Source organism: Antechinus flavipes, chromosome 6 (assembly GCF_016432865.1).
Source record: "Antechinus flavipes isolate AdamAnt ecotype Samford, QLD, Australia chromosome 6, AdamAnt_v2, whole genome shotgun sequence".
Classification (NCBI taxonomy): Eukaryota; Metazoa; Chordata; class Mammalia; order Dasyuromorphia; family Dasyuridae; genus Antechinus; species Antechinus flavipes.
Genome location: NC_067403.1, coordinates 25,827,124 through 25,842,105, shown reverse-complemented (window position 1 = coordinate 25,842,105; position 14,982 = coordinate 25,827,124). Strand labels below are relative to the sequence as shown.

At 36.7% G+C, this 14,982-nt stretch overlaps 1 protein-coding gene across 1 annotated transcript in view; it reads left to right on the top strand.

Annotated features, from left to right (window-relative positions):
• ARAP2 (ArfGAP with RhoGAP domain, ankyrin repeat and PH domain 2) overlaps positions 1–14,982 on the top strand; it is a 220,798-nt gene that overhangs the window by 74,346 nt on the left and 131,470 nt on the right. The window contains exon 11 of the mRNA XM_051967002.1: positions 5,948–6,123. Coding sequence (XP_051822962.1) covers positions 5,948–6,123 — 176 coding nt within the window. The remainder of the gene's footprint in view (positions 1–5,947; positions 6,124–14,982) is intronic.

Here is a 14,982-nt window from a genome sequence, read left to right as displayed (position 1 = left end):
TGATTGTGGGCTAGGGGAAGTCATTTAACTCCTCTGAACACCAGTTTACATAATCTGTTAAATGGGTATAATCATGTCTGATTATATCTCACATCTCTTGTTGTGAGGATTCAAAAGATAGACATGACATGCTTTGTAAACCCTGGCCTTGTGTGTTAGGTCTAGTAATTTTTTTAAATGAAATCAGGAGCTGTACTGCTTATTAGTTGTATAAGTCAAAGATTATTATCCGTAAATCGGTCTACAGTTAGTAAGCATGTATGAAGCACTCATTGTGTTTCTAACACTGATAATCACTGAGACTTCAGAGATTTCCTGCAAGAAGCTCATGATCTAATTTTGTAAATAACCAGGCCATTGCAGATATGTAGAGTAGATGGAAGATGCAAGGAATACCTGCACTGGTGTCATGGAGAAGGTTCAGTTGGGTCAGGAATCCAGGCAGATATAGAGTGGAGAAGGAAGAAAAATGTCGGCACGATTCCCAGCTAGCAGGAAGGCTTCAAGTCAGGATAGGGAACAGCAGGAACAAGCCCGTTTAAAAATTACAGGAGGGTCAAGTCTAAAACCATCTGAAAGCTAGGATGGAGACAGGTGCCAAGAGAGCATTTTATATGTGATCTTGGAAAAAGCAGAAAGCTATTAGAGCTTGTTGGGGAGGGGGAGAGAGACAGACCAAGATGGAGACAAGAGTCTGGTCTGATCTTTAGAAAGATCATCTTGGCAGCCAACGGAAAGATGGAGAGGCCAACAGAAGGATGGAGGGGCTGACGGAAGGGTGGAGGGGCCGATGGAAAGTTGGAGGGGCCGATGGAAGGGTGGAGGGGCCGACGGAAAGTTGGAGGGGCCGACGGAAGGGTGGAGGGGCCCTCCTTAGTGCTTGAGAGAAAGGGTTATAGGGAGGGGTGTCGAAATGGAAAGATTGATTGTATGGGGTTATTGAGAGTGAGGATTCCTGGATGATCCCAATATTGCAAGCCCTTTGATAGGGAAGTTCAGGAGAGAGAGAAGGTTTGAGGGAAATATAATGTGCCCTGTTTTGGATATATTGATTTTGGGATGTCTTTGGGAAAACCAGTAGAAGATATCCAAGAGATAAATAGGGATGTGGATTTAGTTCAGGAGAGACTGGGATTAGATTTATAGATCAGGTCATCATTAGCATAGAGATGGTAATCGAACTCCTGAAAGCTAATAAAATCACTGAGTGAAATACAGGATTGACTAGGGAAAAGGGAAGGTGGTCCAGAACAGCTGGGGTGCGGGTGTAGTTGGGGAGGGGGACATATATTTAGTGGCCATAGATAAAGAACCAGTAGTAAGTCCTACATAAATGCCGGTTATTATTATTAATTATTATTATTATTAGAGAAGGACCAGGAGTCCCATGAAGAGAGTCTCTTGATGCAGAACAGCATCAACAGGGTCAGAAGTAGGAAAGAAATGGAGAATTATAAAGACCAATAAAAGCCCATAAAATTAGGCAATTAAGAAATCTCCCGTGACTTAGATCCAAAGAGGGTTTGAGGATACTTAGAAGAAGAGATCTTGTGTAGATGGCAGGAAACATAAATGATTTTTAATGTTTGATCATCAGATATTTATAAGTCTTAGTTTTCTTGTATGTCGTTTCATATTGTATTTATATTTTGAATATTTCAAGTATTTTACTGGAAAATATATAACACAGAGTGTTGTTCTTAGCAAGACCATAAATCTATGTGTATTTTCTTAAATGCACAACCGAGTGCTAGGTGATCTGCCCTGTACTAGGGGTGCAAATAAAAAGAAGGAAGTAATCCTGACAACTAAGGATGTGGTTGAAAGGCCGACAGAGATGTTATCTTCTTTTTCCATACCCTGACCAGGTAATCATGGTGGCAAAAAAGGTGGCTATTTAAATGCCCTCTTAAAGCCTGAAACTATATAGAGCAGAGAAAAGTTGTAATGGGCACAGTCGGAGAAGAAATAGTGATTTAATGTAATACTAAACTCAGACACGCTACGGATATTTGTACATGGTGTCAGCCCCAAGCATCGAACGAAATGCAGAAATCACTGGGCGAAATGTGACCGAGAAAACTTGCCTATTTCCCAGCTCTCTCTGACTCAGTGTCACAGCGTTACTTTATTTGAGATGCTGTGGCTTCCCAGAACATCCGATCCCTCATCTCTGAAAGTAATTATCTGAACCGATGCCAGAGCCGAGCAGAAATAATTTCTGTAATATTTATTATTTTTTGAAGGATAATGCCAAAGCTCGCCTCCATTATCATGGATAATTAGAATCAACTCTAGAGATGTCCAATTTTACTTCTTGCCCGTTCAATTCACTTCCTGGTAGTCATTTAGGTATTGAAGGATTACATAGTTCTTTGAGACTCTGTGGGGTATCATTTGTGGCTTCATTAATAATATGCTTAAAGATCATATTACAGTTGCCAGTTTGAGGAGAATTTAGGAAGAATACACTAATACTGATCTGGAAGTCCAGCTAATTATTAATTAAATTTTAAACAATGGTTTTTATGTATCATCATTTAAAAACAAAATATAAAAAATTGGCAAGGCACCAGACTCCTTTTTAAACTTGGTAACAATTGTGAATAATCCCCACCTTGAACTTGCATACTTATAAAGGTTTTAGGAAGAAAGTGTTCAGCCCTGACATATTGTCACAGACCTCATATATTTAAATATCTCTTTAAAATGGTACTGTTGTCTTCTTTAGAACAATAATTAGCTGTTTTGTGCTCCCACAGCAAGCTTTGTGAAATGTATTTGGAGAAGCATCCTGAAACAGTCTCAAATCCTTATGAGATGATTGTGTCTTTGAAGGGATGGAAAATAGCCCCCTGGTACCAACCCACATGGATAGAGATCCTGGGGAAGAGAAGGATAGGAGAGAAATCTCCCCCGGAGGGCTAGACAGTTTTTAACTAGCTGCTTTTGCTAAGTCTAGATTTGGCCTTGGACGCTAGCTGTGTGACCTTGGGCAAGTCCCTTGACTCTGCCTCGGTTCCCTCATCTGTCAAATGAGCCAGAGAAGGACAGATCACTCTAGTATCTTTGCCAAGAAAACCCCAAACGGGGGTATGAAGTGCAGGACAGGACTACAGGGACTGATTAACAACAGCAATCCTAGATTCTAAGCTTACTTGTTTTTATAGTGCTGGAAAAGTTAGCTTTTTCCTTTTTTTCTTTTGTGACGTAATTGGAGTTACTTGACTTGCCCAGAGGTTCATAGCTAGTAAGTCACAAGTGATGAGATCACATTTGAACTGGGCCTTCTTGGACTCTAGAGCTGGTCCTGTATCCCCTGCAGTACCTGGAGGCCCCCAGAGTTAGCACCTTCTGAATTACCGTGTCTGGAGAAAGATAGTTCTGGTTGTCGGATCTTATTTATGCTGCTTCTCCCCTAGTCTTGGGGGAGATAGGGGAAATACTTGTTCATCCATAGTAATAAGGCAGCATCTTAAGTATCTGAGCATCTGCTAAATGGAATGTACTATGATATCCATTGGGGAAATACAAAACTGCATAAAACTTCAGCCTTCTCCTTAAAGGGTTTTTCAGAAGTTGAGAAAAGTTTTTTTTTTTTTTTTCCCTCTTTGAAAATAAACATGTAAATATCACCCCTCTCACCCCGTAAATCTTGTATTCTGAATTGAACATGGAAATGATGGATGTAAACACACAGGTACATCCTTACATGTACCTAAGGCACATATAGGTACACATTCATACATGTGTGAATGTAGATATGTGTGACAAAAATTATTTGGGATTTTCTTGTGAAAGACTTTGTTTCCTTTTTGTAATAATAGCTTTTTATTTTTCAATATACGTGTAAAAGTAGTTTTTAATATTCACCCTTGCAAAATCTTGTGTTCCAAAGTTTTCTCCCTTCTTTATACCCTCCTCCCTTCCTTAGACTGCAAGTAATTCAATATAGGTTAAATATGTGCAATTCTAAGCATATTTCCACATTGATCATGCTGAATAAGAAAAATCAGATCAAAAGGGAAAAAAGAGAAAAAAGACAAGCATTCAGTCTCCATTGTCTTCTCTGCATGTGGATGGCGCTTTCCATCACAGCTCTATTGGAATTGTCTTGAATCTCCTCTTTGTTGAAAACAACCACGTCCATCACAGTTAATTAATGAAAAACTTTGACTAGGTTGTCAGAGGCAACCTGACAAATGCTGATGATTCTGTACTAGTGGAGGTGAAGATCATGCAAACACCATCCAGATTTGGCTTTTGAACCCTTCTTTGAGCTCCCATTTACATATTGGTTTGTTTGGTCTGTGACAGTCTGTTAAAGAATCAGCTAGAAACAAAGCCACTGAAACCGTACATGGGCTATTTGGGAAGCCACATGTTAACATGGTCGTCTATTCTATTTGTATTTATTTTGTTAAATATTTCCCTGTTATACTTTAATCTTATTTGAATTGCATTAAGATAGTTATGGGCTGCATGCAGGCTCCAAGGTGTGTGTGTGTGTGTGTGTGTGTGTGTGTGTGTGTGTGTGTGTGTGTGGCTTCTAATTTAGGTATAAGGAGGTGTCAGAATAAGGAGTATTTAGAAATAAGGAGGGGTCAGAGTCACTGATTGTCATGGAAAGAACTGGGTACTAGCCCCCTTTCCTCTCGCTTTGATCTTGTTTATGCCCTTACTATGTACGATAATGTGAGCCACTGCTGTCCTCTGGTCTCCCTGAAACCATGGGGCATCTTTGCTTCCTTTTGTCTTGATTTGCTTTTAAAAAGCATCAATTTACACACACACACACACACACATATACATATATACATATTTATATATGTATATAGTATATAAATGTATATAAGTATATATTAACCCACACATATATTGTAAAGGTCTGAAACTCTTAATAGGTATGCTTGAATCAGACAACTGAGCACTTAGGGCTACTTACCTATTGGACAATAACTCTATTAGCATATAGGAAAAATGGCCTTTCTCACTATTCCTTGCTGGCTTGATCTTTTGGTATATACAAGTAATCGTAGGAGGGATTAAAGGGTGGACGTAAGAGACAAGCCAGACTCACTTGGCCGCAGGAAGAGGAGGGAAAAAATGTGGAGATTCTGGACTCTAGAATCAAGGAAGGATCCTTGGCAAAACTCCTGGCAGTTTGTCTGTCTCCTTCGCTTCTCCCCCTGAAGACCAAGGACTTTTGCGGAGGACTTCTTGAGGCCTCCAGGGAGCTACCTTGGACTTTACAATATATAAACAATATAAATATTATACATATGTTGTTTTACATCACTCATTTGGCGATATACCTTCTTCTCATGTTTACTTCTTTCTTGCAAGGAAGAAAAATACTTAAGCAAAACCAACAGGTCTTACTTAATATGTCCATATTTGACAGAGTTTGCGACACTTCCCAGTGGAATCACCAGATTTTGTGAGAGAAAGCCCCAGGGGCTTTGCTGAATGAGAGAGGCACCTGCTCCTTTTCCCTGCCTCCTTCCTCTCTGTGATTCCTGCCCAGCCCCTACCAAAACCTTCTCTTTTTGCTGATGTTTAGACACTCAGCTCTTCTCTTTCCAAGCTGGAATTTGCCCTTGACCTTGCTAGTACAATGGGACCCAGGTGGGGAGAAGGCAGTGGATAATCACACCACTTGTAGACAATAAGATGGTGCTTTTTGTATTTATCTGTGATAGAGTGTATGAATACACTGGTATCTACAAAGTGGGAAAGACCTTGGGAGCTGGTCAAACATTACCTTTCTTGAAAAGACAGGACCTGCCACTTCAGTGAGTGCTTCAATGCAGGCAATCAGTATTGATGAGTCCTTTGAGGGCTAGAAGAAATGGCCTATGTGCATGCAGTACATAATTTATTATTAGGTGTGTGGGGGGATACGTTTATAGATTTAGAGACTTATTTTCTTTGTCTTTTATTTCAGAGGAGAGAAATGACTGGATCACTATTCTGCTAAATGCACTGAAATCTCAGCCACTTGCTCCTCAATCTCGATCGGTTCTACCAGAGAAGTGTGGCTATCTGGAATTGAGAGGATATAAAGCTAAAATTTTTACCGTGTTGAATGGAAGCAACGTGTGGCTCTGCAAAAATGAGCAGGTGGGCATTGTTAAAGTAATTATAAATTATCTCCATGATTGCCATAATTAGAAATTGCCGTCCCTTGGGATGACATGAACAACTGCACTTTTAACTGTCTTACTCCTTATAGGCTCTTAGTAGGAAGTATTCTTTGCCCCTTTTGTGAATATTCCACCAGAGATTTTTATAAAAGCTTTTGTCTTCATTGTCTTCAAGTTCTCCAGCAACAGGGAAGCTATTTAAAGCACATTTTGGTCTGGTCATCACCTTTTCCAGAAGTGAATAGAACTGTCACAATTAATTTTTGAAAAGTTCATCTTCAGCTAAAGCAACATAAATTCATCCCAAAGGGTAATTAAGAAGTGCTTAATCATTTCTTCTCAGATTCCAGCTGTTAATCAAACAGACATGGTTCTGTGCCCGCTGTGTTGTCCATGTGCCCCATTTCTATGGGAAAAAAAACACTGTGGTAGTTTCAACAGGTGTGTTTCTTTAACTGATAAAACCGCTGCTGGTCAAGTCTAGAAGGGACGGACTGAAGTTGGGTGTCTTTTGGAAAGCATCAGTGAGGTGCTGATTTTAGTTTGATTGTTACTGGATTTTGTTGTTTTAAATAAACATATATTTTAGAAGTCGATTTGAAGCAGCGTTGAAGTGCTGATATTCTATTTGATGTTTAACATTCAAATGTTATTAAAATAGATTTTACAAGTCTGTTTTCTTAAGTAGAAGTTTAAAAATCTTTCTAAACTTTGATTTGCTATATTGGTAATGTAGGATCACTGATTTACAACTGGAAGAGACCTCAGAGGCTGTTTTGAGCAATCTCGTCATTTTACAGATTGGTTAATGACCTATTTGCTGTCTGATTAGTGTGATGATGTTCACTTCTCAAACTTTCTGCAGGCAAATGGCTCAGTATTTCATTTTTTGCAGTCTACTTTTTTTTCCTGTATCTATCTTAATTTAAAATGTAACAGGTTTTCAATCACATTCTTAGAACTGAGAATGTAATTTTTTAATGTACTTTTATGTCTTTCATTTTCTTTTTCTTTTTTAACCTGTCCCTCATCCAGGATAAATGTCAAATGCCATATAAAAGATTTTGTGAGGGTCAGAGCTTATTTAATGTTAATTCTTTTTTTTTTTTTTTTTTTTTTTTTAAAGAAAATCCTGGCTGTCCTTTTGATGTCTATTTGATTGTTTTGTTACTTTTGTTTGCATCAGTCTCTGATTTTGTTCCACTTATTAGCCTGCACTCTACACTTTCCTGCCCCAGATTTTATATATACCTTGATGAGGTACCCTCACATGTGCATGAGACAAATTGTACTTTCAAGACACATAATATTGTGTAAATGCATATTGACTTCATTTTAAAAAATTTGTTTCATTTGCTATTTTGTTCTCCTATTGTCCTACAGACAGGATAGGATGTCCTATAAATAGAAAAATGGTTGTTAGATGTGGCCATGTGAGATGAATCTATTTCCTTACCATTTTCTTTATCTAATCCATCATTTCCATATGGACAGGGCCACCAGCTCTGTCTGGACAAGCAGCTCCTCAAGAACTCTCCAGCATTTGTGGGTTCAGTTTAATTAGATTTGAATATGATTCAAAGAGGAAAATGTTTAAATAAGTTTCAAATAGAAAGATTTATTAGAAAGATTCTTTTAAAAAAATCCCCAAAACCAAAAAATTTCCCCATGACAAATAAAAAAAAATAAAAAAACCTCTTCTGTCGTTGCCTAGTGCTCGGCAATTATTCTCTAATTTAAGATTATTTCTTCTTTTAACCAAGGAGGAAGTAAATGCAATACTCTAAAATCCAGTAGAGGGCCTTAATGTTCTAAAAATCTTTCTTTTTGTAAAAGGAGAATTGTTGTTATCCGTAATTATAAGACACATTCGCCAAAGATGTCCTAAGAGTCTGGCCATAACCATGCTAACACCCCTGGGCCAGTGAATTTTCCAAGATTATTGTAAATACAGAATGAGAATATGTTTCTTTAGTCAGTGTTGAGATGAGATCTAGATGATTTGTCCTTTTTATGTGTGTCCCTAATTAAAATGAGAGAGAATTAGAAATGGGGCAAGAGGACATTATTCGACCCTTCCCATTTCCTGCAGCACTCTGTGAAACCAACAATGATTTCAGCATTTAGTGACTACAGTAGGAGAGAAGACTTTACCTGTATATTTAAAAAAAAAAAATCTATACATTAAAACATTTATTCGGATTTTAAAATAATGTGGATATTAAAAAAATTTAGTGATGTGTTTTTCCTAGTCTTATCATGTGATTACATATCTGTGATTATATTCAGATAATTTAGTTGTGATGATGTGTTTGAAAGAATGTTTTCCAGTAATTTGTTCACGATTCATTAGTCTTACATTGGAGAACATCTAAAATTAAGCACCAGTCCAAGCTGTTGTGCTTTTTGTGTGGAGAGAATAGAGGGACTGTCTCATGAAGGTTCCCTTTTTCTTTCTTTCTTTCTTTTTTTAAAGGAAGTATAGGGGAGTAGATCAGGATGTTTTAGATAAGATAAATAGGTTTGGAAGGATAGAGTGAGAATTAGGTACATTTCAGTATTGGTTCATTAACCCTCAAGTGAACATTTACTTTGTTCTCCCATCTGAAAGGAAGAAAGGGAGCTTTCAGATACCACTTGGGGAATCTGTTCCTTCAGAATTCCTTTTTTCTATGGAATGAGAGAAGAAAAGATTGAAAAAAGAGTGGCTTCAGATTTTTGTATTATTCCTCCTTACCTGTTCACTTTTTTAAATGACTCAGATGCTTCTTGTAAGTGCTCTTCCCTCTCTCCTTTAATCTTTCTAGTTAACACTCCATCTGCTAGTATAGTTAGCCCCTCTTTATAACAAAGAAAATCATTAAGCAAAACCAATTGAGACTGACCTTCTCTATTATATTCTCTATATTTAGCATTTTAAGTCCTATTGCCCCTCATCATTACATTGAAAGGAGAAAGATATTTTTAATCATCTCTTCTTTAGAACCAGATTTGGTCGTTGAAGTTACTTATTCTGGTTTTTTTGTAGTTCTTTTTTATGTACCTTATTGTCTGTATAACATTCCCTTAATTCTGCTTATATTCATCATTTCTTGTGGTGAATTATTGACCCTATTCATGAAGTACACTCTGATAAAGCTATTCCCCAGGCAGTTGTTGCCATGATTTTTGGTATCACAAAAATGATTACTGTGAATATTTTGGTTTACATAAAGAGATCTGTCATGTCTTTCTTTGAACTACAGCTTTATGACTAGTAATCTGATATTTGGGTCAAAATTTATAAACAATTTGTGGTAATTAAAAATTATCATCAGGAACAGTTCCATCACTTCATAGCTTTACCAGGAGTGTTAGTATACCTATTTTCCTACAGTTTTTCAGCGTTGATTACATCAGTTTTTCATTATCTTTGCCCATTTTGGATGGATGTAAAGTGGAACATGAGTTATTTTAATAATCAGTTATTTTAATTTGTTTTTTCCTGTTAGTAATTTGAATTATGGTCCTCACATGCTATTGCTAGTTTTCAATCCTTCCCATTAGCATGTTGAAATAATACAGGATGAGAATTTTTTTAGGCGAGGGCCAAGAGTAACCTTGCTATATGAAATGTTGTCCTCCGGGGATCTTGACTACAGAATTGTATTTTGGGGAAAATTGCTATAATGATATTTTTTTTTTTGGTATATTGGGAAACTAAACTCATTTAATGGAGGGATCCAAGAAAGTTGCTGTAGTTGATCATGTTATAATGAAACCCAACTGGATTTTCGTTCATCTAACAAGTAATTGAAGCGATCGCCTTACAACAAATTATTTCTAACTTAGGATACTCTAGGCCCTTAAGCCTCTATATTCCAATATGAACTTGCCCATGGCATTTTCTATGTAAAATTTTCTGGCCAATTAGGTAGAGAAAGCATAATTGAATGCTGTTAGCATATTCATAACTAGCTCTTTAAGAAGAATGATGACGTACAGCTTAATAATATATATAAATGGAAGGTGCTGTACTTTTTCATCCTGTGAAGTATGGTGATGAAAAATTTTCTTATCGGCTTGAAGGTTAAACACGCATAATTTACATGTATTAGTATGGAACTTACCATACCAAATTAATTAAGGTATTCAGTTGAACTTGTATAGACTTGAATACAGACATCATTTCATTCCTTTTAAAGTGTACTTCACATTATCAACTTTATTCCCTACTTGAGTTAGATTCTCCTGGGGCTTAGGTTACTCCCTGAGGTTTTAAAATGGCTTTAATTCTTTTTTTGCCTTTTGATAGCATTTACTGTATAAAATGATTGCCTTGGGTGTGGAATTTAATCTATATATTTTCAACTTGTGAGGTAGACATAGTATAAACAGCCTAAGGTTTCTTTGCATAGGTAATTTAGTTCCATAAGACCTCCTGGATGCTGAACCACGTTCTTGTAGCCTGAAATAGCGTATTGAACTTGTAAAAGAACTTAATCACATAGTGTAGTTTATATACTGGCCTCAGCATATTTGATAAATGTTTTCTAAAGGGAAAACAAAATATCACCAATAGTAAATATTTTAGGATTACCTCCAGAGTTTTACACTTTAACCTTTTGTAAAATATATATATATATATATATATATATATATATATATTTATATATTTCTTTAGACAAGATTTAGTCCATTACCATTCTTATATTAGAGCTTAGTGGATTTTCTCCATGATGTTGAGTATGTCATGCTATTGTATTTCAGTTGATGATGCTTATAGCATTAGAAAACCAGAGAATGGTAAAGTTGACAAGAAAATGGAGTGGACATAGACAGTCTCTTTATATATTCCTAAACACCTGGCCTAAGTTTCCAATTTATTTATTTATCACATTTTTTTTTTTTTTACATTTTCTGGAAATTGAGTTTTGAAAGTTGAATTTAGAGAGGAGAGCCTCCTGTATCATTTTTCCATGACTCCCTCCTTAAAATCCTAAAGATTTAGCACTTTTTTTTTTCAGAGTAATACTGCTTGTCCCCTGTCTCTAAAAGAAGAATCAGTCCTCCCAGCTAATCACTGTGCCATACTTGTTTTCCATCCCCTCCTACTTCTAATAGAATTTGCTCCAATAAATATACTGGTTTCTGCCAATCACACCACTATTTGTTTAGCCGCTAATCTTTTGAAGCTTCATTATTGCATTTGACCTTCATTTTTCCTCTCTTACTTCCATTCTACAGTCTCAGAATCACAATATTTAGCAGTTTACCTTACCTCCAGAAATATGTCTACTTAGGAAGTCAGTGTGGGGCTGCTTTATGATAGAAATTCAAGTTTTACATACACATCCAATAGAGAAGTCATCACCGTTTCTGAAGTCATTGCATTCCACTTTGGAATAGCTTTAATTGTTAATTGTAAACCCTCATTCTGACCCTAAATATTTCTTTGAGAGGGACCGACTACTTGCATCCTTGGGCCTTATCTAACATTCTGTGTACTCCTTGCCCATATTTCATTTTTTTTTGTTAATAGTAAAATACCCTGTTTTACAAGAACAGGGAATTATCTGACATTAATATGCTCTTCCCCATCACCCGGCATAGTGCCCTGATGTCTTATGTTGTACTGTATTGCAGTGGGATGGAAAACTGAAAGGAAAAGGTTCAGAAGGTTACATGGACATTATATTATAATATATATGTAATATGACATAATATAACATAACAAAATATGACAATATAATTCAATGTAATATAATACAATATAAATATATATCTTTATAACAGAAATACAAGTTTTACTTGAAGTTTTTTTTGTCTGTTTGTATATTGAAACAACTATACCTTTCAGGGTAACTAATTTTTGTTGCGAGCACTGCCATAGATCTTGTTAGTCACCCATGTTTGCAAACTTGAAGTCATCTTGGATTTCCCTCTTGCCTCTTGTCCAACACCAAGTTGCCAGCTCTGCCTCTACATTATTTCTTCCATTCCTTTCCCTGGCTCAGCTCACATAGCTGCTAGCAGATCCGGGCCTTAAAGACCTTTTGATTCTGAATTAATAAAATATCCTCTTAGTTGGTTGCTCTGCTTCCACTCCTTCCTGCCGGCAGTCCGTTTTCTGTGCAGCTGACGTAGAAATAGCGCCCAAACACTCTTCTGCTTGTCATTCACTTGCTCGGATGTTAGCTGTGGCTCCCTGTTGCCTGTTTGGCATTTAAAGACCTCCACAATTGACTTAATTCATCTCATTTTCTTTCATCATTCTGAGGATGATGCAACTTAGAGAGGGTTGGGCTACAGTCAGGAAGTCCTGATTTCAGACACTCACTAGCTGTGTGACTGAGCAAGACACTTACCTCCGTTTGCCTCAGTTTCTTTATCTGTAAAATGAGTATAATAATAATAGCACCTGCCTCCTAGGATTGCTACGTAGCTCAAATGAGATGATAACTGTAAAATACTTCATACAGCACCTGGCACAGAGTAAGCCCGATGTTGACGTTTAATTGTTAGAATTATTCCAGGAAAACTCACCTGTTAGCTGTTAGAACTTGATACTTCTTCCCTCACTGTGCCTTTGTAGGATATGGAATTGTTCTAGAGGTCCTGAATGGCTAATTTGGTCTTTTTGTAAACTCTGCTCGTAGCACAATACCGTGCAAATAATAGGCACTTAATAAATATTGAATTAATGAAGTTGGCTATAATATTCTTGAAAAATTTGAAGAAAAATGATAGAAATGAGATAATTCTCCCTTCTCATCACTCTTTCTTTTCCTCTCCCTTCCCCTCCCCTTCTCCATGGATAGAAATGTATTACAAAATCCCCCTTTTTTTTTCTGGTTCAGAAGAGTACAAATTCCTCCCTAGACTTGCTCCTACCTGAGTCTTAGGCTAATGTCAAAGGCACATTTCCTTGGTTAGTATGAAAGAATGTTATTTGAAAAACAATCCATCTTTCTGTTATGTGTTAAAACTTTCTTGTAAATTTTCTCTTAATGAGCTTCTGCCTCACCACTTGCTAATTTAATATTAGTTCTTTATAACTTTAATTTTCGAAGGCGTTTGGTCTCCATATAAAATGGAAATCTTGATCAATTCCACTGCTTGGAGCATTGAAATCTATGTTTTCAGTATTTCTTTTTTCTTCTATTGGACTGTGCCTGCATTTTCTCCAGGTGCAGGAGTTAACATGGTATTCATATACAGCCTTTGATGGTTTTCAAAACATATTCATGCACCTGAGGTCCTTGGAGCTTCACAGCAACCTGGGGAGGTAGACAGGATAGTCATTAGCACACCCATTTTATAGATGAGAAAACTAAGTCCTTGAGATGCATAAATGGTTTTGATTGTTCTCTTGCGCAAGTGCCATATTGTTAATATATCTGAGGTACCGTATATGACAGTTGCTGTTTCTGTTTACCGTAGTTGCATGTTCTCTCCCTTTGTGTAATGATAGAACTTATTCAAAATAGATATAACACTTTAATTGAGGAAGGAATCAAAATAATTATGGAATTACTATAGTAGAGGGGGTATCATGCTGAGTTTTCTCAGAAATAATCTAGGTCACTGCCTGATATTAACCATAAAAAAAATAGACTTATTCTTTTAGGCCCCCCCTCCCTCTTTTTTTAAACAAAACACTGCAGTGCTATTAATATCAGTGAAATTAAATCCTGCTCCTTTAATATTTAACATGTAATGCTAGCTTAAGCCATTTTAATTACAATTTTTTATGTATGTCATGTTACGATTTCATGTTGTCTTATTTCAAAATGGTAGAATCTTTTCTGAACTTCAAAGACAAAGGGGATTTTAAGTGGTCTGTTTTTCCAATATTTTCCCATAATGTCTAATATCCTAAATCTTATCTAATATTAATTATTCAATAAACTTAAAGTGCTGACTCCGTAAATCACCACGTTATTACTTTACGTTATTTAAATAATCAGTTGCCCGTTTACCTTCTTTTGAAAAATCGAGGCATCAGTCAGCAAATATTTGTTGAATCTTGTACCCGGTACTTGAAACTTGCACTGTTATATTTTTAATGACATCTAGGCAACATCTTCAGAGAGCGGTGTATAATCAGCCGTACTTTGAAGATATGTTTGTTTATTTGTATATGCATTGCTTCATCTTCTAAAATGTGTGATTCTTGGCAATAAGAACTATTGTCTTTTGATTTTGAATCCCTGGAATCTCTCTGGTATATAGTAGATGCTTTATGATGTCTTTTGATTGATTTGAGTCATTTTCTGAGAAATGTGTCTATTTCCTGTGTCCAGACTTTCTGTCATTCTTTGTTTCTTTAAATTTTTTTTCACCCCCAAACCCCAGTTTCCTGTTTCAGCATTTTTCTCTACAGTTGTTAGAACCAGAAAGAAATAATCCCTGAGGGAATATATAAGATTTTCTTTAGGAAACAGGAATTCAGTGTTCATCAAATAAGAATACTTGAGTAGAACTTGATGAGGAACTCATCTTCCTACTCCTGTTCACACTGGCAGCTATCTCCACGGTGGTCCAGTTGGTGCAAAAGATCTCCTCAAAGTCTGTGATGTACTTAAATGCAGTCCATGGGAAAATGAACGCAGACTTGGAGAGCGCATGTGGCAGCGGGCAGAACTCCAAGCTCCCTCTGGAAGTTCTCTTGTTTTTTGCTGCTCTCCTTATTAAGATTTTGTGTTGCTTTTCCTCCAGAATGGATCTGACTTTTTCATCTGTCTGCAGTTCCAGGGCAGCTGAGTGGCATAGCAGATAGAGTGCTGGCATTTGTAAAATAGTAAATTTGACATTTACTAGCTATGTGGACTTGGGCAAATCACTTAATCCCATC